This window comes from Phacochoerus africanus, chromosome 4 (genome assembly GCF_016906955.1).
Source record: "Phacochoerus africanus isolate WHEZ1 chromosome 4, ROS_Pafr_v1, whole genome shotgun sequence".
NCBI lineage: Eukaryota > Metazoa > Chordata > Mammalia > Artiodactyla > Suidae > Phacochoerus > Phacochoerus africanus.
In genome coordinates this window covers 49,605,841-49,631,965 of record NC_062547.1, presented here as the reverse complement: position 1 = coordinate 49,631,965, position 26,125 = coordinate 49,605,841, and the positions used below count along the sequence as shown (strand labels likewise).

The window sequence follows — 26,125 nt, the reverse complement described above, 5'->3', positions numbered from 1 at the left end:
CCACATCTTATAACGTTTTATAACGCTGTTATAGACGTTCCAACAAAGAATATACCTGCCTGTAGGACACCAAACTAATATATCTCACCTCTATGACATCCGGAGAGAGAGAGAGGACTGGGGCTATAGCGGTCCAGCCAGGAAGCCAGGCCTCCTCACACCCTGACTCAGCCCCGTATCAAAGGCCCCTGACCTGGGTGCTTTGGACACTCAGCCTCAGACTCACTGCAGGAGGAAGCATGCCTGAGGCTGATGCCTGAGCAAGGCATTTACCATCTTTGGGGAGACCCGCTGGAGGCTTTAGGCCAGGAAAAAAATCTGATCATATTTGCATTTGAGAAAGACCCCTTGAGAACTGCCGCGTGGAATGGGGAAGGGGTGAGGGGGAGGCAGGTCATCTGCAGCAATGAAGAGGCTGAGGGAGGGGGTTCCAGAGCTGTTAAGGGGGCATCACAGCCCCTGATGTACTGACAAGACGGGGTGGGGGTCCAAGACGCAGGGGTGTTAGAGGTGAGGACGGCTCTGGCTGGCCCACCCGAGGAGGGTGGTGCTGGTCACCAGGGGGAGCCTGGGAGGAGGAGCGATTGGTCTCTTTTCTGTACATCAGATCAGCGTTGTCCAAGGGACAGTCACCCTGCTGCCCAGGGCCCATCAGCAGCGAGCCACTGGGCCTGCGGTACAGAGGAGAGGTCCGGGCGTCCATGTGGCTCTGGTGTCACTGTGTCCAGGGGTCCATGGCGGGGAGCATTGTGCAGGAGGAGAGGGTGTGAGCTACTTATCTCAGGAGCAGAGCTGAGACTTGGGTTCGGAGGGCGGGGGGAAGGGGCGGGGGCAGGGATGGGGACCAGCTCACAGGGAGGGAGGAAGGACATGGGAGAAGATGGCCATCCACGAGCCAAGGAAAGGAACCCAGCTGCAGCTCAGGAAGGGACCCGATCCGATTCTCCTCCCCAGCTCTTGGAAGGGACCAACCCAGCTGACACCCTGATTTTGGACTCCCAGCCTCCAGAACTGTGAGCCGATGTCGTCTAGAGCCCCCAGCTCGCAGCGCTTTGTTATCCCAAGAAATGAATGTATAGTGATGCCTGGAAGGAGCGACGTCTTAGCAACTGTATGGATACTTGCTGTAGGCTCGTAGCCTGAGCCGTGGGCAGCTTTGGGAGGTGAAGGTGGTGGCTTTGCCGGGGCAATGTGGTCTGAAACCCAGCAGGTGACACCCCAGTGACCGATGAGCAATCCTGACTTCTTGGGATGAAGGACAAAGGCTGTTCCCTGGGGAAGCCACCTGCGGCAGGAAAGGCAGAGGGAACCTCCTCTCTGGGGGTGGCTCTGAGCCCGGGGTGCCCTTCCTGCTGCCCTGGAGCCTCACAGGGAAAGCGGGCAGCTTGCACAACAGGCTCTCTCTGTCCGCCTGGGCTTAGAGCCTCCTTTCTCAGGGATATGGAGCAGTGAGGGCAAACAGGGACACATCTTGGGCTACAAGAATTCCAAGTTCAGGGAAGCCAGGCCTGAGCCTCCACCGAGCTCCGAAGGACTGCCAAAACCCTTTCTTAATCAATAGTATTTATTGTCAGTTATAAATATTTTCCACATGTCCCCTATTTACAATTGCAAAATAGTTTATGATCGTATCCCCTCACCCACCGTTCAGCATCTTTCTATAAACTCCATGAAAATTGAATAGGAAATAAAAAGCTCTTTGGGGGGTCTACTGACCTGGTTCCCCAGACTCCAAACAACCCCCCCTCCCCACGGACAGCAGACAGCATTGCAGCAGGTGCTACACAGTAGCAAAGGGGGCGGGTGGGTGGCTCCTGGTGGGGTCAGGACGCCAGGCTCCTCAGGACGTTGGTGATGCTCCAGTGTTGGCCTGAGCATCTCTGCAGCACCAGCTGGAAGCCAAACTCTGCATCGCTGTTCTCCTGCAGCTCCAGACAGCGCTTAGACTTGCGGTTCTGGATGGGGCCTCCCTAGGAGCCAGGAGGAAGAGTGGGGTCAGAGGGCCTGGGGGAGCCTCAGGCTTAGTGGCTGGTGGGGCGGATTGGTGTGTGCAGGTGCCTGGGAGGCTTCGAGGCAGTGGGAGGTCTGGGGTCAGCGTTCCCACGAAGCCTGAAGCCACCAGCATCTCGAGGTGCTAGTCTTCGCCCTAAGACTAAGCTTGTGCCTCTGTTTTCTTCTCTTCCTTGCTGGATAGAGGACGGAGACACCCCACCCAGGTCCCTTCTCCCTGGCTGGGGTGTGGCATGCTGGCTGGTTCCTGCATCTCCTACTCTGGGAGCTGAGTCCTGCTCCCCATTACCATGGGCTGGGCCCTGTTGTGAAAATCCTAGTCCTTCACCCCATGATTGGCTGAATTTGAGCATCACCAGAGGCCTGGTGCCATTTTCTTTTAGGATCGACACCTCTGGTGTCGTCAGTGCTCCAACCACTCCAAGGCTCTGGGCCCCGGGCTGCCTCAGCCCTGGATATACATAGCTTCGCTCCATGCTACTGATGACCCAGAATGTTCTATCACTATGCATGCTCAGTTTATACCAAAGCCCCTTGAAAGAAGGGATATTCTGTTTCCCACAGCAGCCCCAGAGTAGCAATGAATCCCCCAATTTGTGCTTTTAGTGAGATTCTTACAGGCCCTAGACACTCTGGGGCTGCTGGTTGGCACCTGGGCATCAGCCTGGACTGTGTGAATGTCTCCAAGTTATACCAAAGATATGCTCAACTGGGCTTTGGCCTCCTAAGCAGGCAGGTCCTTATGAGTGGGCCCCGTAGCTTCATGATACTTGAGTATATGTCAGACTTGCCTTCCCACCAGAAATGACTCCTCCTGTGTTTCCCATCTCAACAACAACCAGGAATTTCCACCAACACTCCTGCCTTCTCCCCAGCATCTGATTAGGCACTGAGGCCTGCCAGTTCCTCCTTCCTCATGACTTGTGACTCTCCCCTTATCTGCATTCCATCATACTTGCCCTGCTTCAGGCCACTGTCTTCTGCCACCTGGACCACAGCCTCCACCTCCTAACTGACCCCCTTCCCACCTCTGGAAGCAGGATTCTGCAGCCCGCCCCCAGCTTCCTCCCCAGTGCCCATCCCAGTGAACAGTGCCCAGTGAGAGGGCGGCGTGCACCTCATCTGCAAGGAAGCCATCCCCAGTCCGCCAACGCCATCCCCGCGGTGACCACTGACACCTCAAGAGAACATTGAGACTCAGTTCTCACAACCGCCTAGGAAGCTGGCCATATCTCCCGCAACACACACAGCCCTGCGACCCACAGCCCCCATGACCCAGAATGTTCTATCACTATGCATGCGGATATGTGACAGAATTGTGTGTGCCAGTTCTGAAACACAATTTGTAATAGCTCCAACCTGGAAACACCCCAAACATCCATCGGTCGTAGAGTGGCTAAATAACTTGTGGTTATTCACACAACGGGATACTGCTCAGCATTAAAAATGAGCAGACCAAGGAGTTCCCGTTGTGGTGAAGCAGAAAAGAATCTGACTAGTACCCATGAAGATGCAGGTTTGATCCCTGGCCTCGCTCAGTAGGTTAGGGATCCGGCCTTGCTATGAGCTGTGGCCTAGGTCACGGACAGGCTCGGATCCCAAGTTGCTGTGGCTATGGTATAGGCCGGCGGCTGCAGCTCCGATTTGACCCCTAGCCTGAGAACCTCCATATGCTGCGGGTGTGGCCCCAAAAAAGAAAAAAAAAAAAAAAAGAGCAAACCAGAGCTCCACTCAATAAGGATAAATCTCACAAATATAATGTTAGCAAGACAAGCCAGACAGAAAACACACTCACAGTTCCACTTATATACACTTTCCAAACAGGCAAAAAAAAAAAAAGATCACCGTCTTAGAGTCCATAGAGGGGTTACCTTGGGGTGGAGAGTGGGGGAAAATGATTGACTGGAGGCAAGCGAGGGGCTTTTGGGGGTTAGGGAGGGTGCTACTTGCTGATCTGGGTGGTGGTTACATAGGTGTTGGCTTTGTTTTAAATTATTGAGTTGAACATTTATTTTTGTATGTATGTGTTTTTAAAAATCTGTATATGTGTTATTCTTTAACTTCATAAATGTAGAACAACTTGGAAAACTAAAAGCAGAATCACCGTTTGATCCAGCAATCCCACTCCTGGGCATCTATCCAGAGAAAACCATGACTCGAAAAGACACAAGTACTCCAGTGTTCATTGCAGCACTATTTACAACAGCCAAGACATGGAAACAACCTAAATGTCCATCGACAGAGGAGTGGATCCAGAAGATGTGGTACATATACACAATGGAATATTACTCAGCCATTAAAAAGAATGAAATAATGGCATTTGCAGCAACATGGATGGACCTAGAAATTATCACGCTAAGTGAAGTCAGACAATGAGACACCAACATCAAATGCTACCGCTTACATGTGGAATCTTAAAAAGGGACACAATGAACTTCTTTGCAGAACAGATACTGACTCACAGACTTTGAAAACATTATGGTTTCCAAAGGAGACAGGTAGGGGGGTGGGTGGATGGTCTGGGGGTTTGGGATGGAAATGCTATAAAATTAGGTTGTGATGATCGTTGTACAACTGTAAATGTAATAAAATTCATTGGGTAATTTTAAAAAGTGTAGAACAGGGAGTTCCCGTCATGGCACAGTGGTTAACGAATCCGACTAGGAACCACAAGGTTGCGGGTTTGATCCCTGGCCTCTCTCAGTGGGTTAAGGATCTGGTGTTGCTGTGAGCTGTGGTGTAGGTCACAGATGTGGCTCGGATCTGGCGTTGCTGTGGTTGTGGTATAGGCCAGCAGCTACAGGTCCAATTAGACCCCTAACCTGGGAACCTCCATTTGCAGGCGGGTGTGGTCTTAGAAAAGACAAAAAGACCAAACAAACAACAACAACAAAATGTAGAACAAAATCCAGCTCCCTCTGAAGGGCCTTTGGGTGAAGGAGGCAGGGTGGCAGCCTGGGTTAGGAGTATATTTAGTAGTGTGTTGGGGAGGGGTGTGAGATTCCCAATTTCCCGTGTGTGGGAGAGGGCTGCTGAACCATAGACCTCCTCAGAAGCATCTGAAGGAGAAAACAGTGCCTATCCCTGTGCCCCCATCCCAGCAGCTCCCAAGGAGAGCAAGGACCCACCGCTGCTCCCCAAAGCAGAGGACAGCAGGACAAAGAGAAAACCGAATTGGCAGCTCATCTGCAGCCCAGAGGTGCAGCCAGAGAGAAGCCCACAGGCTCAGCCCCTGAGGGGGCAGAGGAATGACTGATTGCTGGGCAGGGGCTCAGAAAAGACCCTGGAGTCTCCACGTGGGAAGAGACTTGGAAGGCAGAGCCTCTGGTTCTTGCTACAAGCTGACCGGCTCTGTGATTCAGCTCTGTGTGACCCCTCCAGGACCAGGCTTGAAGCCCCCTCCCTAGTTGCACGCTCTTTCCTGGGCTGCTCCATCTCTGGCACATTCTTCTCCACTGAACTAAAATCCTTGTCTCCCAAGGGGTCCTGGACAGAGTGCTCTGGCTTTGCTTCCACGTGTGAATCGGCTCCCGCATGTCCACCTCTCCCCTTCCTCTAGGGAAAGATCAGGCTCCTGGCTCCCGGGTTCCTTGCTTTTTCAGCTGGAAACTTCCTAGTTCCTTGCGGGACAATCTGGTTTCATTTTTCCATCCTGGTCGCCCTCCTCTGAAGAAACCCGGGGTGTTTTGTGTTACTCAGAACTGACCACATCTGCCTGATGTGATGACAGCGGAGGCCAGCCTCAAGCTGTCCTCTCAGAGGCCATGGGTCAGCCTGGGTCCCCATGCTGTCCCTCATAAGCCTGGATGTCTGAACCCAGAGGCCTTCTTTGTGATCCTTGCTCTAAGCAAGAAGAGCCCTGGTTTCTATGGCCTGAGTACTCTGCTGCCCACACCCAGCCTGGGCCGTGTCCCTGGTGCTTCCTTCATGGGCCCAGGGCCAGCCTCCTCCGACTCTCCAGTGTCCCTGGCAGCTCTGGGGGTATGTGCCACCCTGTTGCTGGAGTAGAGCTCGGACAGGGGGAATGAAACCAGCCAAGGTCTGTTGGTGATTCAGGTGGTGAGACAGAAAGAGGAGAGGGCTGGACCAGGATGCTTTTCTGGTTGTCGGCTGTGTGCCTGGGGCAAGCTGCTCTGCCTGTCTGCTTCCATTGTCTCTAGGGTCAGAGGATCATTTCTGTCCTGCATACTGGCGGAAGAGCAGAAGGACTGATGGGCTTTATCAGCTATAAAACAACCAATAGATGTGAGGCTAGTCACAGGGTCAGGATTGGGGCTCCCGCAAAAGTGCACAACAGGCAGGAGGCAGGGCCAGACCTGGATTCTGACGGCGCAGCGCATCCTCAAGGCCAGGCCAGGCTGTGCCCACAGTGAGGTCACTTTGTGGACCCCGGGCCATGGAAGCGTGGAGAAACATGGCCAAAACAAAGGAGGCCACAGCCCCTCCTCTCCCACCAGCCTCTCTGGCACATTCTAAGCTTCTGCCAGGGCGCTGTGCCAAGGCCGAGAGAGGGAGGCGGGGGCAGAGGTCTCTGAGAAGTAAAGTCTTCCTTCAGAGACCCAAATAGGACCTTTCCCAGGCCCTACCCTGGCCCAATTGTGCCCTCAGCCCCCTGGAGACAGGAAGTGTGGTGACCCCGAGGCAGAAACAGCCTGTGTGGCCTCTGAGGAGGCTGTGGAAGACATGGGCTGAGGCCACGAGCAGGGCTGTGGAGGAGACACCATCTCAGCGAGGGCCTCTGGGGATGTCGGCATCTAAGGCCAAGGAGCGCGCCCTCCCTGGAAGATATGAGAGGAGAATCTTCTAGAACAGAGTAGGGACCACCTTGGAGGCCTGGTATGAGTCTTGGCAGGTGTCTAGGGTAAGGAGAAAGGAGCCAGGCCACCCTTTGGTGCTGGAGCCCATCTTTTTGGACCTCGGTGAGAGACACCGAGCAAATTCTGGGCTCTTACTGTCTCTCTGGGCAAATTTCATTCACCAAACTTGCAAAGAAGTCTTCCTTTTCCCCATTTGGTCCTTTCCCGCTGGCTCAGCACCTTGGGGAGGAGTCTGGTGGTGGTCCGATCTATGTCTCTACCCACAGGCTGTGCCCTTGAGGTAAAATAGTAACAGTTAAGGCTTATTCACCACGTGCCTAGCACTGAGTCAGATGCTTTACACACTAAATCCAAGTGTCTTCGCACACTAAATCCACGTGTTCCTCACCTAAACCCTGAGAGGTGGCGATAATTACCCCCACCTTATAGAACTGGAGACAGGCTCAGAGAGGTCGCGTCACTTGGTCAGTGGGTGGTAAAGCCAGGCTGGGAGCCCGGGAGTCTGCCCCCTTCACTGTTCCTCACTAGGATGAGGGGCCAGGCCCACCCCATGCCTGTCTCAAGGTAGTGAATTAGACATAGAACTGCTGGTGTCCCACTGCCTGGGGTGGAGGAAGCTCATCTGATGAGCTTTAGGGGCTCTGGGGAGCCAGTTTGGTCTAGTTCTTTTGAGAGTTCTCTGCAGAGAGGAGTGCACCCATCTATCCACCCATCCAGTATTTAATGAGTGCCTCCCACATGCTGAGATCAGTTCCCGGCCATTGAGATACATCACCGACTAAAAAGACAATCTTTGTCTTTGTGGAGACTATATTCTAGGAGGAGGAGCAAACAGTAAATTCTACAGCATGTTAGAAGGTGCTAAGACTGTGCACAACAGGGTACAGCAGTGCTGTGGGCTGAATGTATCCCCCTAAATTTCCTATGTCAAAGCCCTGATCCCCAGTGTGATGGGAGGTGGGATTTCTGGGAGGTAATCAGGTCACGGGGGTGGGGCCCTCATCATGGGATTAGTGCCCTTATAAGAAGACACACAGGAGAGATGACCTCATTCTCACTGCCACATGGGGATATGTGAGAAGGTGGCCATATGAAAACCATAAAGAGGGCTCATGCCAGATCTGCTGGCACCTCTACTGGACTTCCCAGTCTCTAGGACTGAGAAATAAATATTTGTTGTTCAAGCTGCTCAGTCTCTGGGCTTCTTGTTACAGCATCTGGGATGGACTAAGACCAGCTGGGGAGGAGGGTTGAGAGTAGTGTGAGCAGGAGGCAGGCTGCAATAGCTGGGGGTGGTTGGGGTGATCCTCACTGAGAAGGTAAGAGCTGGGCGAAGATGTGAGGGAGGAGAGGAGCAGCCCAGGATGTATCTGGAGGAGTCTTGTGCCCTAGAGTGAAGCTCCCACACAGACAGAAGCCTGATGTGTGCAGGGAACAGCATGGTAGGTGTGGAGGAAGAGCAGGAGATGAGTCCCAAGGGAGGAGGGAGAGGTGAGTTGTGTGAACCGACCATGGCTGTTCATCTGGTGACAAAGCCAGCCACGGCAGGGTCGACTGACCTTCTCACAGGGTCACTCTGAATGCTGGGTGGCATTAGGGCATGGGAAGAAGGAAGGAAGTAGGGCCACCTGTTAGCAGGCTCTGGTCCTCACACAAGAGGGCTGGGGCTGGATGCAGAGTCCCCGGCCGGCCCCACCCTCGGTGGAGGGCACAGTCACATGGTTTACCAGTCCATTCATCTAAATTATTTGTGTAATACTTACAATGACAGGATCTGGAATCATACAATACTTTTAATTAAAGAATTTAAATAAGGGCAATTAAACCTGGCAGGAGAGATGCCACGGCACACAGAGAGCTTATTGGAATGGAAACCAAGTTAAGTATGGAAACGGCATTTTTTTTTAAAAAAGGGCAAGCTGAATGTATAGATTAAGAGGGCTAATAATAATTCCTAGAGCTGGCTTCCCAGCCCCCAGCCTAACTCCTTCTCCTTCCGAGCCTCTCTGGAGTAGAGACTAGGAAGGGTGTGAGAGGCAGGATGAGTGAAAGCAAGTTTCTCTTGTAAAAGCTCTGTGTGTGTGTGTGGGGGGGGGGCAGTTCCCGTTGTGGCATGGCGGAAACGAATCCGACTAGGAACCATGAGGTTGTGGGTTCAATCCCTGGCCTTGCTCAGTGGGTTAAGGATCCAGTGCTGCCATGAGCTATGGTCTAGGTGACAGACGCAGCTCAGATCCAGTGTGGCTGTGGTGGTGGCTGTGGTGTAGGCCGGCAACTACAGCTCTGATTGGATCCCTAGCCTGGGAACCTCCATATGCCTTGAGTGCAGCCCTAAAAACAAACAAACAAACAAAAGGACCATGGAGTGATGACCATATGTCTGGTGGGGCACGTGGAGCTGTGGTCCCTGGGGCTGAGGGGCACTGAGGAACTGACCACAGATCACCCAGCCACGCACCTCATCTGTTTCCTCAAGTGCGTGTCTACGCAGCCAAAGGTGGGACCAGGCTAACCTGTGCAGTTCTTCCTGGGGGGGGGCAGGCTGGGTAAATGGCTTACACAGTCCCTGGGGCGCATGTGATACCATAGATTACTGGGACCTAACTTCTGAGCCAATGGGTCTGAGATGGGACCCCAAATGTGGCTTTTGTCTTTTTAGCGCTGTACCCGCAACACATGGAGGTTCCCAGGCTTGGTGTCCAATTGGAGCTTGGTGTCCACCAGCCTATGCTGGAGCCACAGCAATGCGGGATCGAGCCATATCTGCAACTTCCACCATGGCTCAAGACAATGCTGGATCCTTAACCCACTGAGCGAGGGCAGGGATCGAACATGCAACCTCATGGTTCCTAGTCTGATTCGTTTCTGCTGCACCAGGAAGGGAACTCCTCAAATGTACCTTTTTAAGCTCTCCAGTATTGCAGCTGCTAGTGGAGCTGGTTCAGGGACCACCCTTTGGGGACCAAAAGCAGACCATCACCCTCTCTCAGGAAAGGATGGGGCCTGGCTTGTCACTTGCACTTACCACCCAGAGGCAGCCCGTCTGGAGCAGCTGGGCTGAGCTCGGGCTGGCCTCAGGTTTGCAATCAAGGTGTTTACCAGAAGGTTATATGCAGTCTGAATCCTGTATTCCAAAGACTCTGCTTATTGGAGCTCCCGTTCCACTTTCCATTCTAATTAATTTTCCACAGGCAAGTGGCCCGGTGGGTCTTTGGCTTTAAGCACAGTGGGCTCAGGAGTTTCCAGGTTAAGTACTTAATGATTAGTAATCAAATACTTCAAAGCATGGGTGGGATGTTAGCGCTAGTTAAAGAAAGCTTGGGATTATGTCTTTTTGTAAAGGAAAGTGGTCTTTCTGTATTATGCATATTCAATGTGCGGTTTATTCCAAAAGAGCTTTGGTGCGTGTCTTTTGCAAAGAAGATGCACCTGTGCCTGAGTGAGATTCTGTCTGGGATTTGCTATGAGGTCTGTTGGACTGAAAATGGGGTAATGGCAATGTCAAGTGCAAACAGAAAGGTGAAGGTGGGTATGGAGATAGCAGTTTGGCAGGAGGGAGTTTGCTGAGGAAGCAAGAATCCAGTCAGTTCACACATACCCACAGTTGGCTTGGCAGGGAGACCCCAGCCTCAGACTCCCAGTGCAGCGATCCGTGGGTTTTCTAGAAGCGAGGCAAAGGCTCCATGGCGTGGTGGTTTGAAGCAGGGGCCCTAGCGGCAGAATCCCCAGATTTGACTTGGACAAGTTATGTAATCTCTCCGTACCTCAGTTTCCTCCTCTGCAGAACAGGGATGCTAAACTATCTGCCGGCAAAATCATGAGGATTAAGTGATATATTTTTTTTTGTCTTTTTTGTTGTTGTTGTTGTTGTTGCTATTTCTTGGGCCGCTCCCGCGGCATATGGAGGTTCCCAGGCTAGGGGTCTAATCGGAGCTGCAGCCACCGGCCTACACCAGAGCCACAGCAACGCGGGATCCGAGTCGCGTCTGCAACCTACACCACAGCTCACGGCAACGCCGGATCGTTAACCCACTGAGCAAGGGCAGGGACCGAACCCGCAACCTCATGGTTCCTAGTCGGATTCGTTAACCACTGCGCCACGACGGGAACTCCAGGATTAAGTGATATTTACAAGCAGGTGCAGTAGTACCTGGGGCATAGTAAGCCCCGGATAAACGTTTGACAGAAACATTTTAAAATCTCACCCTGCTCGGAACAGTGAGGTGCTTAGCCGTGACACCTAGCCCCTGTTCCTGATCTCTGCGGGATGAACGGGGGAAAGAAGAAAGCGCTGACTGCCATAAACTAAAAATAACTAAGAAAATATTCAGAGCCTAAACAAAGCTTTGTCAGTCCCTCAAACTGGACAGTTCCACACTTGCCCCTTCATGTGACATGGAAATGAAAAGCTGCTTTATTCCAGACCCATAATGAAACACCCGATTATAGTCTTTTCTTTTCAGTACAAAAGGTTGTCGAAGCAGGACTTCCTGACAGTGCCTGGGGATTGGAGCAGGAGAAAGTCAAGGACTCCTCCTCTTTGCGTGCTGGGAAATTCTTTGGCAGAATCAGTGGTGCTCCCTGGGAAATGAGCTCTGTAAATAAGTTCTTTTTCGAATGGGTTACTCATCTTGCATCAAATTATCAAATTAGACCTCACAAATCAGAGCCAGTGGTCCCTGGCCAGGGGGGCTCGGCTCTGTGCTCAGCTCTCTTCCTGGCAGTCTCCTCATGCTTTGGAAAATCTCTTCCTCTCTCCTGGCCTTAATGGTCATCTCTGCTGTTATGCTCCATGTTCCCCGTTTGGAAAAGGCATAAACGCTGTGCTAAGAATGAGGCAAGCAGAGTTCCCGTCGCGGCACAGCGGAAATGAATCCGACTAGGAACCATGAGGTTGCAGGTTCGATCCCTTGCCTTGCTCAGTGGGTTAAGGATCTGGGGTTGCCATGAGCTGGGGTGTAGGTTGCAGATGCAGCTCGGGTCTGGCATTGCTGTGGTTGTGGCTTTGGCCGGCAGCTGCAGCTCCAATTGGAACCCTAGCCTGGGAACCTCCATATGCAACAAGGGCAGCCCTAAAAAGCAAAAATAAATAAATAAATAAAGAGGCAAGCATGGGGCAGGAGGATGACGACCCCCCCCCCCATCAAGATGCTGCCCTGTATGCCCTTGGACTCCCAAAACAGGCCTTGCCAACCACAGAACCCAATGGCCAATGGGAGTGATGGCGCAGCCCAGAGTCTGGGGCAGCACGAACACCCTGAATTTCAGCAAAGCCTCCTGTTTTAACAAATATTCATACAAATTGCCACTTCCCTTCATATAGTATGCATGCTTTTTAGTAAAAATCATCTCCACCTCCCTCCCCCAAATCTGAAATTAGAGGAAGAATAAGAAGGAGTACCCCGTTTCACGTGTGTCTGTGTATTGCAACATGGGCTGATTACCACTTAAAAGTGTTCTTGTAGGGATTTTGCAACTAAGCAGGGCCCATCGACTGTTACGTTCAAAGGTCCTTGAAATACTCTAGTGCAATTGTTTTTCAGCCCACACGTAAAAGGACAATCATTGAGGGCTGAGTTTGTCCATCTTTGGGTTTCCCACAGTAGCAGCACCTGGTGCATAGTAAGCCCTGGATAAAAGTTTGACAGATAAATTTTAAAATCTCACCCAGCTCAGAACAGTGAGGCGCTTAGCCATGACACCTAGCTTGAGACTTGGCACACAAGATATTTGTGTGAATATTTGTCAGTTTTTTAGAAAGGACTCCTTCATTTGATCCATAGCACCCGAGATGCCTCTCCTATTTCAGGCTTTCCATTAGGTCCTAGAGACACTGAAAGTATAAGACACCTCTGCCCTCCAGTCTATTGGTTGATGGGAGAGAGGGGCATGGAGAGAAATAACAGGTGAACAATTCCATTAAGTGGGATAAAGATGATCCTCATACCAGGAGTGCAGCTCATTTTCAAGTTCATGGTGCTTTCTAGTGAGGCAGGCCTAATGGGGCTTCTAGGTGGAAAAAGCTCTCAGGGTATCCTGTCTAACTTCAGGAGCTTAGAATTGTAGAATTTCAGGGTAGATGAGCCCTTAAAACCATCTGGTCTGACTCCACTTAGAGTGATAGCACTTTTGATAGCCTGTTGCATGGTTCTTTGAGGCCACTTCTTCCTTGAATGGCTACCCTCATGCCCAGACATCTCTGATTGTGAGAAAGCTGCTCTGTAAATTGTTCTCGAATCTTGCCCCAGCTGGTCCTCCCTCAGACTGCTCTCTTCTGCCTAGAGAAGCCCTTCAGATATTTGAGGGCAGAGATTAAGCACTTTTTTTCTTCTTTTTTTAGGGCCACCCCTGAGGCGTATAGAAGTTCCCAGGCTAGGGGTCTAATCAGAGCTGCAGCCACTGGCCTCCACCACAGCCACAGCAATGCAGGATCCAAGCCGATGATACAACTTAACACCACAGCTCACAGCAACGCCAGATCCTTAACCCACGCAAGGCCAGGGATCGAACCCCCGTCCTGATGGATGCTAGTCAGATTCGTTTCTGCTGAGCCACGACGGGAACTCTGAAATCAGGCACATCTGAAGTTTTTCTGGCTTCAACCGTGAACTCAAAGAGACAGACTTCAAGGAAGTTAAAAGGTACACAGCATAACAACCTTCCTAGGGCATGAATCCTTTCAGTAGCATCTTGAAGAGAGGACTCCGGCATTTGCTTAACTATTCAAAGTAATGGTGATGGGGGGTGGCTGGTGGGGAGGGAGGTGTCTTGTTATCTCTGAGAGGGGTTTGCCTGACAGGTGTCCTGCCACAAAGTTCTCCTCTGTAGTGACCGGGTAGCTGCTTCCTCCCTCTTCCTCCATCAGTCCAGGGGTCCCTGACTAAATGCCTTTCACTAAAACTGCATCATCAAATCCCAGAATCCCCCAAATCTCAGTATGCGGGGTATGCTGGAAAGATTTAAAGTCGTATACTTAATGCATATGACTTTATGATCCCTGTACGTAGTCAGTTGAGGAAATTCTTTAATCCTGGAGGAGTCAGAATTTAGAAAAATCATGGAGAGAGTTCCCATCATGGCTCAGCAGCTTAACCCAACTAGTATCCATGAGGACATGGGTTCAATCCCTGGCCCTGCTCAGTGGGTTAAGGATCTAGCATTGCCGTGAGCTGTGGTATAGGTCACAGACGAGGCTGGGATCCCAAGTTGCTGTGGCTGTGGCGTAGGCCAGCAGCTGCAGCTCTGATTCGACCCCCTAGCCTAGGAACTTCCATATGCCACAATGTGGCCCCCAAAAAAGAAAAGAAAAAAAAAAAAACAAACCATGAAGGAAGAGCTACCTCTTCTAATGTTAATGAAGTTTCCTCAGATGTGGATGTGGGAAATGTTGGCTGTCTAGAGCTGGATGCACACTGGCTTCCTCAAACCCAGAGCCTAGATTCATAATCTCTCCTCACAACTACCTCCACTTCAGCCTTCACTGCTTCCGATAGACTACAGAAATGTCTCTCAGAGTCCTCCCAACAGCTGCCTGGCCCTTACTCCATGGCAACCAGGCCCATCCCCTTTCTCCCGGGGACAATGGAACATCCCCCGACTTTCTTCCTTGTCTCCCAATCCACCTTGCCCGTGCTGCCAGAGAACTTCTAGTTCCTCCCTTTGCTCTCAAGGTGAAGTTCAAACTTCTCAGCATTGTTTTCAATGATCATTATCTGCCCCAAACTGACTCTTAATGTCTGATCTCTCTTACACACCATTGAAAATTCTAAATTCCACCCACATCAACAATGAATTTCTATTCCTCAAGTGTGTTCTGCTTTTTTTTTTTTTTTGTCTTTTTGCTATTTCTTTGGGCCGCTCCCGCAGCATATGGAGGTTCCCAGGCTAGGGGTCCAATCGGAGCTGTAGCCACCGGCCTACGCCAGAGCCACAGCAACGCGGGATCCGAGTCGCGTCTGCGACCTACACCACAGCTCACGGCAACGCCGGATCCGGATCGTTAACCCACTGAGCAAGGCCAGGGACCGAACCCTCAACCTCATGGTTCCTAGTCGGATTCGTTAACCACTGCGCCACGACGGGAACTCCTGTTCTGCTTTTTCTTACCTTTGCAGATGTTGAGTCTCTACCTGGGGGGCTCTCCTTTTCTACCCCTGGGAACTGACCTACAACTTTCAAGATCCAGGTCAAACATGCCTTGAATCTGAAATCCTCCTGAATTGTGTGGACAGAGCCCATCACCCCAGGATCCCAGAGCACTGCGCCCCCTCATTTCTGCTCTCATCAGCCAGTTTTGTTATGGGTTTATACGTCCATGAGCTCCTCCAAGGCAGAGGCCGTGTCTCATTCATATCTGCATCCCTCTTGCCCAACCCCCGTGCTCAGTAAATGTTTGATGAATGACTGAAGGAAAGAATGTTCATCATTGGAAAATTGCTCATCAGAGCCTTGTACATCAGCGTTGCCGAGAGATGTTTTCATCAAATGTGGTTTCTCAGTGTCAGTATCCGATCCTGTCCTGATTCATCCTGAAGCATTGGAAATTCAGAAGAGCTTGCAGGGGTTGGAAGAAAGGCATTTTATTTGTTAAAGAGAAAATCAGGCTATAAGATGGAACACTAAGATATGCAAATGCCTATCTTCTTTGTAGGAGAACCTGGGAGAATGACACTAGATTATTTTGAAATTAATTCAGTCTAAGTGTCTGTGGAGTTTAAAAGCAGCCCTCAGGAGAGTAAATAATGCAAAATGTGAAAGTGAAAAGGAGATTTGAAATGCACCAGTAAAATCTTCTTGCAGCCCAACTTCTGCACCAGAACATTTGAGTTCGTAGGATCCCCATGTAATTTGCAAAGATTAAAATTTATTGCAAGAAAATTAGCACAAGCAATGACTTTAGTCATTTAGAAGGCTCCCAGGTTCCTTTAGCCTCATCAACAGTAGCTCCTAACCAGTGAGGGCTTGGGGACCGATTCCTGGGTGCTTGATAAATATTGATCATTTTGCATGACACGAAAATTTCATATACATTCATTTTAAAATATCAAGTGAGAGTGGCTGCTCTGGGTTTGCCAATTAGAGATTTAAAATATTATTTCCAAACAGTTCCCCTTGGTAGAAGGATCAAAGAGGTGATTGCCAGAGTGCTCTGGGAGTTTTAATTAGATTTATGTGTAAGTAGCTGGAAACTGCCTGGTCCTCAGGGCTGCACACACCAACGTGGCCTGCTTTGTTGGTCCCTGTGTCCCTTCAAGCAAGAACATGTGTGGCTGCCTGTTCAAGACTGAGATGAGTGAAGGAAGGAGCTGGATTTTGGAGGACTCTTCCCTTTTTCTCTCCCAGTCAGGAAAGGGCAGATGAGATGAGGACAAGCCAGGGCACGGTGTCATCTGGACCCAGGCCTGTGTGGGAAGGCTCTCTCTCTTCAACGGCTGGACAAGGGTCAGATGGGCTTGTAGGTAGGGCTGGGATGTCAAAGCAGCCTGCGTTTGGATTCAGACCGCATGACAGAAGGAGCTCTGTTCCCCTGGTGATTCTGGAGCTCCTGGGAGGAGCAAGGCCTGTGAAAGGGCCAGGGAGCTCACTTCTGTTCAAGAACACGCATAGCTGGTGACGCAACGTCCCCAGAGTGGCAGGTGTCAGCTGAGCTATGATCTCTGGGCGCTATTGCAGGGTAGCCTGGGTCCTCTCTCCGTCCTTTTCCCAGTGAGCTGAAGCAGTGTGCTCGTCCGTTCCAAGACCTCATATGCACCTGTCCACCTGTCCACCTGCCTGGCTCATCCCACCAAAGGCTAGGCTCCTCAGGGCAGCCTCAGACCCTCCAGCAGCGGGGTTGGGGCGGGACCTTAGTGGCCAGGCAGGGTCCTGAAGACTCCAGGGTCATGGGGAGAAGGAAGAAGGAAGAGAATAGGATCTCAGCCTCTAAGTAACTCTTCTTCCTGCCTCTCTCCCCTTTCTCGAATCTCTCTTCCCCAGTCAGCTCTATAAACCCGGCCACCAGGGGCTTTCCAAAACCCAGTCCTCAACACATTAGCCTGCCATCACACAGCTCACCTCCTATAAGACCCAGCTGCGCCCCAGGCTTCTCTCCTGCTATGCCCATGTGCTCAGGCATCTGCCACACTGGACCATCTGCAGCTCCCCGCATGCAGCCTGGGTTTGATGCCCTGGAGCTTTTGCTGTTTCCCTCCTTGGAAGGCCCTTCACTCCTCCTCTATAAAGCAAACCCCTATGCTTTCTTCAAAGGCCAAGTTATGTACTATTTTTTTCTGCAAAGCCACCAGCCCTGCCCCAACCCACTACCCCCATCTTCCTGAATGGCATCATTTAGTTCCTAGGAGGAAGCTGAGCTCAGGGGCATTGCAGGCCTGGCTGAAGGCAGTAGAGAGAGGCCTGATATGAGCCCTAGCACAGACCCTCCAGAGGGTACGATCCCCCTCTTGCCTGGCCAAGCCAGCCACACTCAGCTCCACAGGCTGATGGATGATCCATTTCTCTCGGTTGCCTCCGGCCCACAAGACTAGTTTGCATTTAACTCAAGCTGGGAGACAACTGCTACTTCACCATCAAGCCCATGCCCAGCCTTCCTCCCTGACCACACACCTCCAGGCCTCCTTCTGCCTTGCAATTATTGACTGATTGATTGATTGTCTTTTTAGGGCTGAACCCACAACATACGGAAGTTCCCAGGCTAGGGGAGAACTGGAGCTGCAGCTACCAGCCTACACCACAGCCATAGCAATGCAGGATCCGAGATGAAGCTGTGACCTACACCACAGCTCATGGCAATGCCAGATCCTAAACCCCCTGAGAGAGGCCAGGGATCAAGCCCACATCCTCGTGGATACTGGTTGGGTTAAGCTGTTGAGCCATGATGGGAACTCTCTGCCTTTCAATTTAAAGGAGGGGGAGGGGAAATTCAGCCCTGTGCTGTGTCACTCTGAGCCAGAAGCTTGGCGGGAGAAAGTGACAAAGGCTTCTGCCAGGCACAATGTGGGGTCAGAACAAGATGCAGCTGGGGCATCTGGGGCCCCAACAGGAGAGAGGGAGGTGGGAGGAAGATGTGCCCCATATTCTAAACCTCAGCCCGGACTCTGATCTTCTAGGGGCTCTTCCAACATTAGATTAGAAGTGATTAGAGGTGAAAAAGAGAGTTTGAGGGAGTTCCCATTGTGGCTCAGTGGAAATGAATCTGACTAGCATCCATGAGGGTGTAGGTTCCATCCCTGGCCTCGCGCAGCAGGTTAAGGATCTGGCGTTGCCATGAGCTTTGGTGTTAGTTGAAGATTTGGCTCAGATCCTGAGTTGTGGCTGCAGTGTAGGCCCGCAGCTACAGCTCTGATTCGACCCTGAGCCTGGGAACCCCCATATGCTGTGGGTGCGGCCCTAAAAAAAAAAAAAGGAAAAGAGAGTTTGAAGTAGTTCAGGAATAATAATAATAACAGTGAGCCCCTTGGGCATGTCATTTATCATCTTTGTGCCTCAGCTTCCTCATCTATGAACTTGGGTTGATGGTCTCCATCTAATCACACCCAGTTGTCGAGACAAATAAACTGGAATATGTCAGGTGCCTAGGAAGTGCATGAATGTTAGCTATTTCCTTACTGAACAGCCCTTTACAGTTTATGACACATGTCAAAGGTCATGGGGCAGGAAGGGGCAGGGCAGGGGTCACCAGTGCCTGGGCACCATTCCCTTGCATGAACCCCACATCTTCTACAGGCCCAGCCCAGACTTGGGGCTCAGATTGGAGCATCCTGTGCCCACCCTCCGATGGGCTGCCATCTGGCTCCCTGTACTGCCCCCAACATCTGCTTTCCTGGGCTCTCAAAGACCTAGCCTGGGCTCTCACTCCGGCTCTCCCAGTGGCCCCTAAATCTCTGACTTGTGTTGAACTTGCTGCTCAGGGATGATCTTCGACATCCATCTAGGAGCCGACTGAGGGTCTCCCATAGGTGCAGCCGGACTTCCCCTCACCTGCAGGGTGAGGAACTGGACGTGAGGATTGGAATCAGGGTCGGGCCAACTGCACACCCTTCTGTACCCATCAGCCTCCTCGAGGGCAGAAGCCGCCTGCTAGGAGGCTTGAGTCAGGGTCTCTGCCTGTCTGTCCCGTGAATATAGACATTCTGTTCCTGACTGCCCTGGAAGCATCCACCATGTGCAGCCCCCAGCAGCTCTGATGCCCTAAAACCCTATGGGCCGCTCCCTGCCTGTTGCGGGCCCTTTCCCCGGGAGGTGGGCATCTCTATCTGTGGGTGGGAACTCTTCCTAACCCAGCGATTCCTTAAGGGCCAGAGGCCTCTGGCCACGGCACTGATTCTCTTCAAAGCAGGGTCACTGCGGGCCGTCTCCAGCTGGCATCTTTTTTTTTTTTTTTTGTCTTTTTGCCCTTTCTGGGGCCGCTCCTGCAGCATATGGAGGTTCCTAGGCTAGGAGTCAAATCGGAACTGTAGCCACCGGCCTACACCAGAGCCACAGCAACCTGGGATCTGAGCCGCGTCTGCAACCTACACCACAGCTCACGGCAACACCGGATCTTTAACCCACTGAGCAAGGTCAGGGATTGAACCCACAACCTCATGGTTCCCTGTTGGATTCATTAACCACTGAGTCACAATGGGAACTCCTCCAGCTGGCAGCGTGATCCTGGGGCATCATTTTATAACTGGGCCAGTGCAGAGCAGGAAGATAAATATTGTCCTCAAAATGGATGGAGACAATGAAGGAAGGTTCAAGGGTCACCAGCGTGCAGACTGCCCTTCATGAAATGGCCCCAGACACTGCTCATTCCCTACAGACTAAGGAGGAAGGCAGAGGGGATCACAGACCAGAGACCCCTCAGCACTGTGTGTACCTGAGGGAACGGGGCTTTGCTCCTTGAAGGCACTTGCGCAGAAGAAATGTGAGATTTGAGGTCAGAGTCCTGAATATAAATCCCAGCCCTGCCCCTCTCACTGTGTCCCCAGGGAAGGGTACTCCCACCTCTGGGCCAGCCTCCTTATATCTAAAAATTCAATAAAATGACCCTCAAACAACAACAATGACAACCATAATGACAACCTCCCTCGGCACCAGTATCAGGAGTCAATGAGCCAAAGCAGAGGACACCCCCGGTGCATAGAGGGGCTGGAGTCGCAGCTTCCCCAGGGTCACAGGGACCCGCTCCCCCTCCCTCCTCGGCCCTGGCCTCTCTCCCCAGTTCCCTGGCTGCTGCTCCTCCGGGCTCGGGCCGGTACCTGAGAGAACTGCCAGTGGAGTTTCATCCTCTTGGCTTTGGCGTAGCTGCACTCGATGAGCCTCGGCCGGCTGTTGACGTCTACCAGGCACCGGTTGTCATCGTCGTCGACGGTGGGGCTCAGGATGCCCACGTGGATCTGCTGACTGCTCGTGTAGTACACGTTCTGGGGGTGGGTGGGGGGGAGAACCAGGTCAAACGCTAATGACCAGAGAGATGGGGAGGGTAAGAGGGGCATCTCCCTGGGGCAGCGCGTGAAGAGACCACGATCCAGTGGCCTTCAAATAATTTCCTGCTGCAACAGACAAGAAGAGACCCCTTTACATTACGATTCCGTATAGTGTCTGGTCCACGCGTACAAGGGGAAGAAAATTTTCCAGAACTCCAACTTAGCCTTACTATAGGCGGTGCTCTCAATTTTCTATTCTATTCTTTCGTTGAAAAACATTGGTCATAACCTTTTAAATTGATTTCATCACCAACAGTTGAAGAATACTGCTTGAATCCATAATTTGCAGGCTTGCTGACTTCATATTTTGTGCAAGCTGTAGTACTTGGCTGAGAGTTAAACAGCAGAAGACATTGGCCGCGCCTTAGGGAGCTCAGAGTCTTGTGGGAAGGGAGATGTGTAACAGGTAATTTCCATCCGCGCTAAGACTGGGCAGAGTGGGAGTGGGCCAACTTTTACTTAGGGCCAGGCGGCACCTACCGGGAGCTTTGCAGGGTTCTGGGAGGTTCCCTAAGACAGCCCTGTGGTTCGATGTTTCGCCAGGACTTAGGAGACTCGGGGTATAATTGCACTCAGCACTATGATTTATTACAGTGAAGGGACACAAATCCAATCAGCAAAGGGAAACAGCATGTGGGGCAAAGTCTGGGGGAAACTAGGTACAGGCTTCCAAGGTCCTCTCCCAGCGGTCACGGAGAATCCTCAGGATTCCCCAGGAAGGAGCTGAGATCACGCATTGAAGTGTCTTGATCAGGGAAGTTCTTAGAGACTCAGCGCCCAGGCTCCTTTGGTGGGCGTGGTCACCTAGGTATCCTCTGCCTAGCACATAACCAAATCCCAGACTTCCAGAAGGAGAGCGGGTGTTTGGTATAAACCGCATTATTTGTACAATCAGTGTGGGCACAGTGAGCCACTCTTACCATCTGCGGGAATGGTGGGAACTGTCCTGAAATCCCAGTTCCCAGTTGCCAGCCAAGGGCTGAACTTGTAAGCAGGTAAGCAAGACTTTCAAAGGAGAGCAGTTGGACTGCCTTTTTTTTTTTTTTTTTTGTCATTTTAGGGCTGTACCCATGGCATATGGAGGTTCCCAGGTTAGGGGTCCAATCAGAGCTACAGCTGCCGGTCTACACCACAGCCACGGCAACTCAGGATCCGAGCCGAGTCTGTGACCTATACCACAGCTCGTAGCAACGCCAAATCCCCAACCCACTAAGCATGGCCACGAATTGAACCCGAGTCCTCATGGATACTTGTCGGGTTTGTTAACCACTGAGCCATGATGGGAACACCCAGGCTGCTTTGTAACACTTTTCTTCTTTTTTTCTTTTGCGCAGAGGGTCAGAGTGTCTGGAAACAACTCTGCAGTTGTAGTGCAAAAACAGCCATAGACAATACACAAATGCATGACTATGTTCCAGTAACACTTTACTTTCAGGGATCAGGGCTGGCTCTGCTCCTATAGGAAAGCCATATGACCCTTGGCCTTCAAAGTTTTCAGTCTCCCCCAACCTCAGGCAGTGGTTGCCAACAAGAGCTCTGAGTGGCCAGCCACAGGGTCTGTGAGCTCTGCCCTGTATTACTAATGAAATTAACATCCCATCTATGATTAGGCTGCATGGATGAATCAAGATATCACATTTCTCTTCTCTGCTTTAGGTTTGAATTCAGGGTCGGCCCTCTTGTTCTCCTGATCTATTCAAAGCTTCTCAATGGTAAATATTTTTGATTAAGTTCTTTTTTTATAATTTTTTTTTTGTCTTTTCTAGGGCCGCACCTAGGCATATGGAGGTTCCCAGGCTAGGGGTTGAATCGGAGCTGTAGCTGCTGGCCTACACCAGAGCCACAGCAACACTGGATTCGAGCCACGTCTGCGACCTACACCACAGCTCACAACAATGCCGGATCCTTAACCCACTGAGCAAGGCCAGGGATTGAACCCACATCCTGATGGTTCCCAGTCGGATTTGTTAACAACCGAGCCACGATGGGAGTTTTTTATAATCCTTTTTATAATGATTTTTACTTTTTCCATTAGAGTTGGTTTACAGGGTCCTGTCAATTTTCTACTGTACAGCAAAGTGACCCAGTCACGCATACACACATACATTCTTTTTCTCACATTATCCTCCATCATGTTCCATCAAAAGTGACTAGATATAGTGCCCAGTGGTATACAGCAGGATCTCACTGCTTTTTCACTCCAAAGGCAATAGTTTGCATCTACTAACCACAGATTCCCAGTACATCCCACTCCCTCCCCCTCCCCCTTGGCAACCACACGTCTGTTCTCCAAGTCCACAGAGTTTCTTTTCTGTGGAAAGGTTCATTTGTGCCATGTATTAGATCCTAGATATAACTGATATCATATGGTATTTGTCTTTTTCTGACTTACTTCACTTAGTATGAGAGTTTCTAGTTCCTTCCATGTTGCTGCAAATATTTTTGATTAATTTCAAACGGTAAAAGGAAATTTTTTTTGGCCATACCTGTGCATATGAAAGTTCCTGGGCCATGGACTGAACCCATGCCACAGTGGTGACAACACTGGATCCTTAACCCACTGAGCCACTAGGGAACTCCAAGGAAGTATTTCTTGTTTCAGTAAAAGAGGGTGATTGGTGATTGGTGATTGACAAGGGCTTTTAAAACATGGGTGCGGACAGTGAGACACCAACATCATATGCTATCACTTACATGTGGAATCTAAAAAAAGAACGCAATGAACTTCTTTGCAGAACAGACACTGACTCACAGACTTTGAAAAACTTATGGTTTCCAAAGGAGGCAGTTTGGGGGGTAGGGGTATGGAGGGCAATGCTATAAAATTGGGTTGTGATGATGGTTGTACAACTATAAATGTAATAAAATTCATTGAGTAATTTAAAAAAACAAACAAAAAAAATAAAACATGGGTGCAAGGTATAAAGTGGACAGCATGGTGAGAAGGGCAGTGCTGGCGATGAGGGTCAGGAAAGGTGGTCCTTTGGGGGCGTGTTCTCTCTGAACTTCAGAAGTCCAGGGAGGGAAGGGGTGGAGAGGCAGACAGGGTCACCCTGCAGACATAACAAGAACTTTAGGCCAGTCTATCAGCCAACTCAATAGCAGACAGATGGCACACTCAAGGGAGAGGCAGCCAAGGAGGGCGTGATAAAGGCACGGGTTTCAATGGTGCAGCTATAGAGTAAGGGAGCCACAGGGACAATATAGTTCCCTGGGCTAGTAACACGGAGCTATTACCACCCAAAGGATGAGAGGAGAGAGCAGGTACCAGAACCTGTAAGAGAGAAGTTGTACACAGCGTGTTACAAGAAGGGTTCAGGGAGGGAGAGATTTGCGGGTGATAGGGAGCGGTAGTTAATGAACACCCCAACATCACCTTCCCTTCCCTACTCCATTCTTCTGCTGGGTCAACCCATCGGCAGAACCCAGCTGGAAGCCAGGGAACATGGGAGCCCATGGAAATATTCTGTAAAGTCTATCTGGCAGAGTAGAAGGCAAAGGACGGAGAGTGGCTGTGGAGAGACAGAGGGAAGACACTCATTACAGCGGGGATCTGCTCTCCAAGGTAACCTTACAAGTTAGCAGGTTTGGTGAATCCACAGAAATGGACATCAAGACTCCTAATGTGGCTGATTCCTCCCTTAGGAAAGATGAAGGGTCATAGGGACCAAAGTTCTGAGCAGAGACCAAATGTAGACTGTCTAGCTTCAACGTGGAAAGGGGACCAGAACACAGAGGCAAGGGGAGCCACTTCAACACCTAAATTGAGGAAGAGGTGGGCTTCTCATCAGAATCCTGAGACCATCCATTGTGGGGCCTGGGTTTCTGGTTCACCACCAAGAAAACTGATGACCTGCTGTGGCTTCCAGTTTATGGGCACTGAGGGAGAATTTGCTGACTGATAGGATTTAGGAGGTTAAATATTCCTTCCATCCATCCCTCCATCTACCCATCCAGCCAACAACAAGTGATCTCTAAGTTGGGTCCTAAAGATATACATGACAAAGCCATGGTTTCTTGTCCTAGATGATCCAATAGTCAAGCTGGGGAAACGTGACTATATGGGGAAACAAATCAGAAAATAATGATCCTGATCATGCTGATATGGGAACTGACCCTGCCTCTTCAAAACAGAAATAAAAATTCACCACCTCCAGAAAGCCTTCCCTGAATATGCCAAAGGGTGCGTCCTCGGTCTGCCACCTGAGCAAAGGTGCCCAGCTACTGACATGCCCTTGGGTTGAAGGCATGAAGCTCTCTCCTCAGGGCAGTGGAGAAATTTCTCACCTGGCAGGCTCCTGAATGTGGGTGACAGGAAAGCCAGCCACTGGCACCCCTTCATCGCTGTCATCAGGGCCTGGCTCTCATCTCCAGGGTGGGCTCTGCAGACACAAGCTGCCGCCCAGGTAATAGCTACAATCAGCTTGATCCATTTAGCTGCCCTGAAGTGCTTGGAGGAGATGTTCTGAGAGACTTACTATCTGGTGCAGCTGTCATCAGAGCGGTTTACTGCTCCAGAGTCTGGGAGAAGCATAATCAGGACAGACAGTTGTGTTTTATTTAAAAAGCAAACAACAAAGTGGGTTTTTAAGTGGGGTAACCACAAACCTGGTCCGATTACAGGTAGATTCAGCAAAGAGGATTCTCTTGTCACTTGACACCTCAGAAGCCCAGCCAGTGGTGGCTTGAATCAATAAATGGCCTGAGCACAAAAGAGGGAAACAGTTTTGTACAAGATACCCCACTTCTAGCGCCTGCAGGCCCAGCTATGCCTTCTGAGCAATGGGGAACCTGTAGGTTTAACAAGGTTTAAATGACTTAGAGTTGCTGTTCACACAGAGGCTATTTGGAAATGGCTGGAGACATTTTTGGTGGGTGATGGGGTTGGGAGAAAGGCTGCTTCTGGCGTCTAGTGGGGAGAGGTCACAGGTGCCACTCAACGTCCTATAATGTACAGGAGAGCCCCCTGCAGCAAAGAATTATCCAGCCCCGAGTGTCAAGAGTGCCGCCATTGAGAATCCCTGCCTTAGATGGCTAATAATGCTGCTGAAACATTTTTAGCTCTCACTATGGGCTGGACATGAAGTGTTGTGCATGCTTTATCCCAGGGAATCCTAATAGCAACTCTATGAGGCAGGTGCTACTATTATCCCCGTCTTATGAATGAGGAAACTGAGGCACAGTGAAATGAACTTGTCCAAAGTTACACAGTGGGAGAACAGTAGTTGAGATTTAAACTGAAGCAGTTTGGAGTTCCCTTCATGGCTCAGTGGTTAACGATCCTGACTAGGATCCATGAAGATGCGGGTTCAATCCCCGGCGTTAAAGATTTGGCGTTGCTGTGGGCTGTGGTGTAGGTCACAGACACGGCTTGGATCTGGTGTTGCTGTGGCTGTTGTGTAGAGGCCGACAGGCATAGCTCCGATTCAACCCCTAGCCTGGGAACTTCCATATGCTCTGGGTGTGGCCCTAAAAAGCAAGTAATAATAATAATAATAATAAATAATGATAATCATAGTAAATAAAAAAAATAAATTGAAGCAGTTTGACATCAGAACTGCACCTGTCACCTTTTACCCCACTCGCCTACCAGCATCAGGTCACTCCAGCTCCAGGAGCCAGACAAACTGGAGTTGGGGGAGCTGGCTTGGAAGCTTTCACTGTGATCTCTTCCAGCTGAGAGGGCGCCTGGACTAAGGGGAGCAGCCAAGGGCTGCAGGAGCCTTGACTACAAGGCCTATGATACAGATGGTACAAAATGCTAAGATAGCAACATCTTTCCTGTAACTCACATCAGAGGAGGAGGGCGAGCCATTATCCTGTCTGTGGATG

At 50.8% G+C, this 26,125-nt stretch overlaps 1 protein-coding gene across 1 annotated transcript in view; it reads right to left on the bottom strand.

Moving 5' to 3' along the window:
- Positions 1-1,546: 1,546 nt before the first annotated feature.
- Positions 1,547-26,125, bottom strand: part of GALNT18 (polypeptide N-acetylgalactosaminyltransferase 18) — a 370,597-nt gene continuing 346,018 nt past the window's right edge. The window contains exons 10-11 of the mRNA XM_047776277.1: positions 20,066-20,230; positions 1,547-1,970 (exon numbers count right to left, since the gene is read on the bottom strand). Coding sequence (XP_047632233.1) covers positions 1,824-1,970; positions 20,066-20,230 — 312 coding nt within the window. The 3' untranslated portion in view covers positions 1,547-1,823. The remainder of the gene's footprint in view (positions 1,971-20,065; positions 20,231-26,125) is intronic.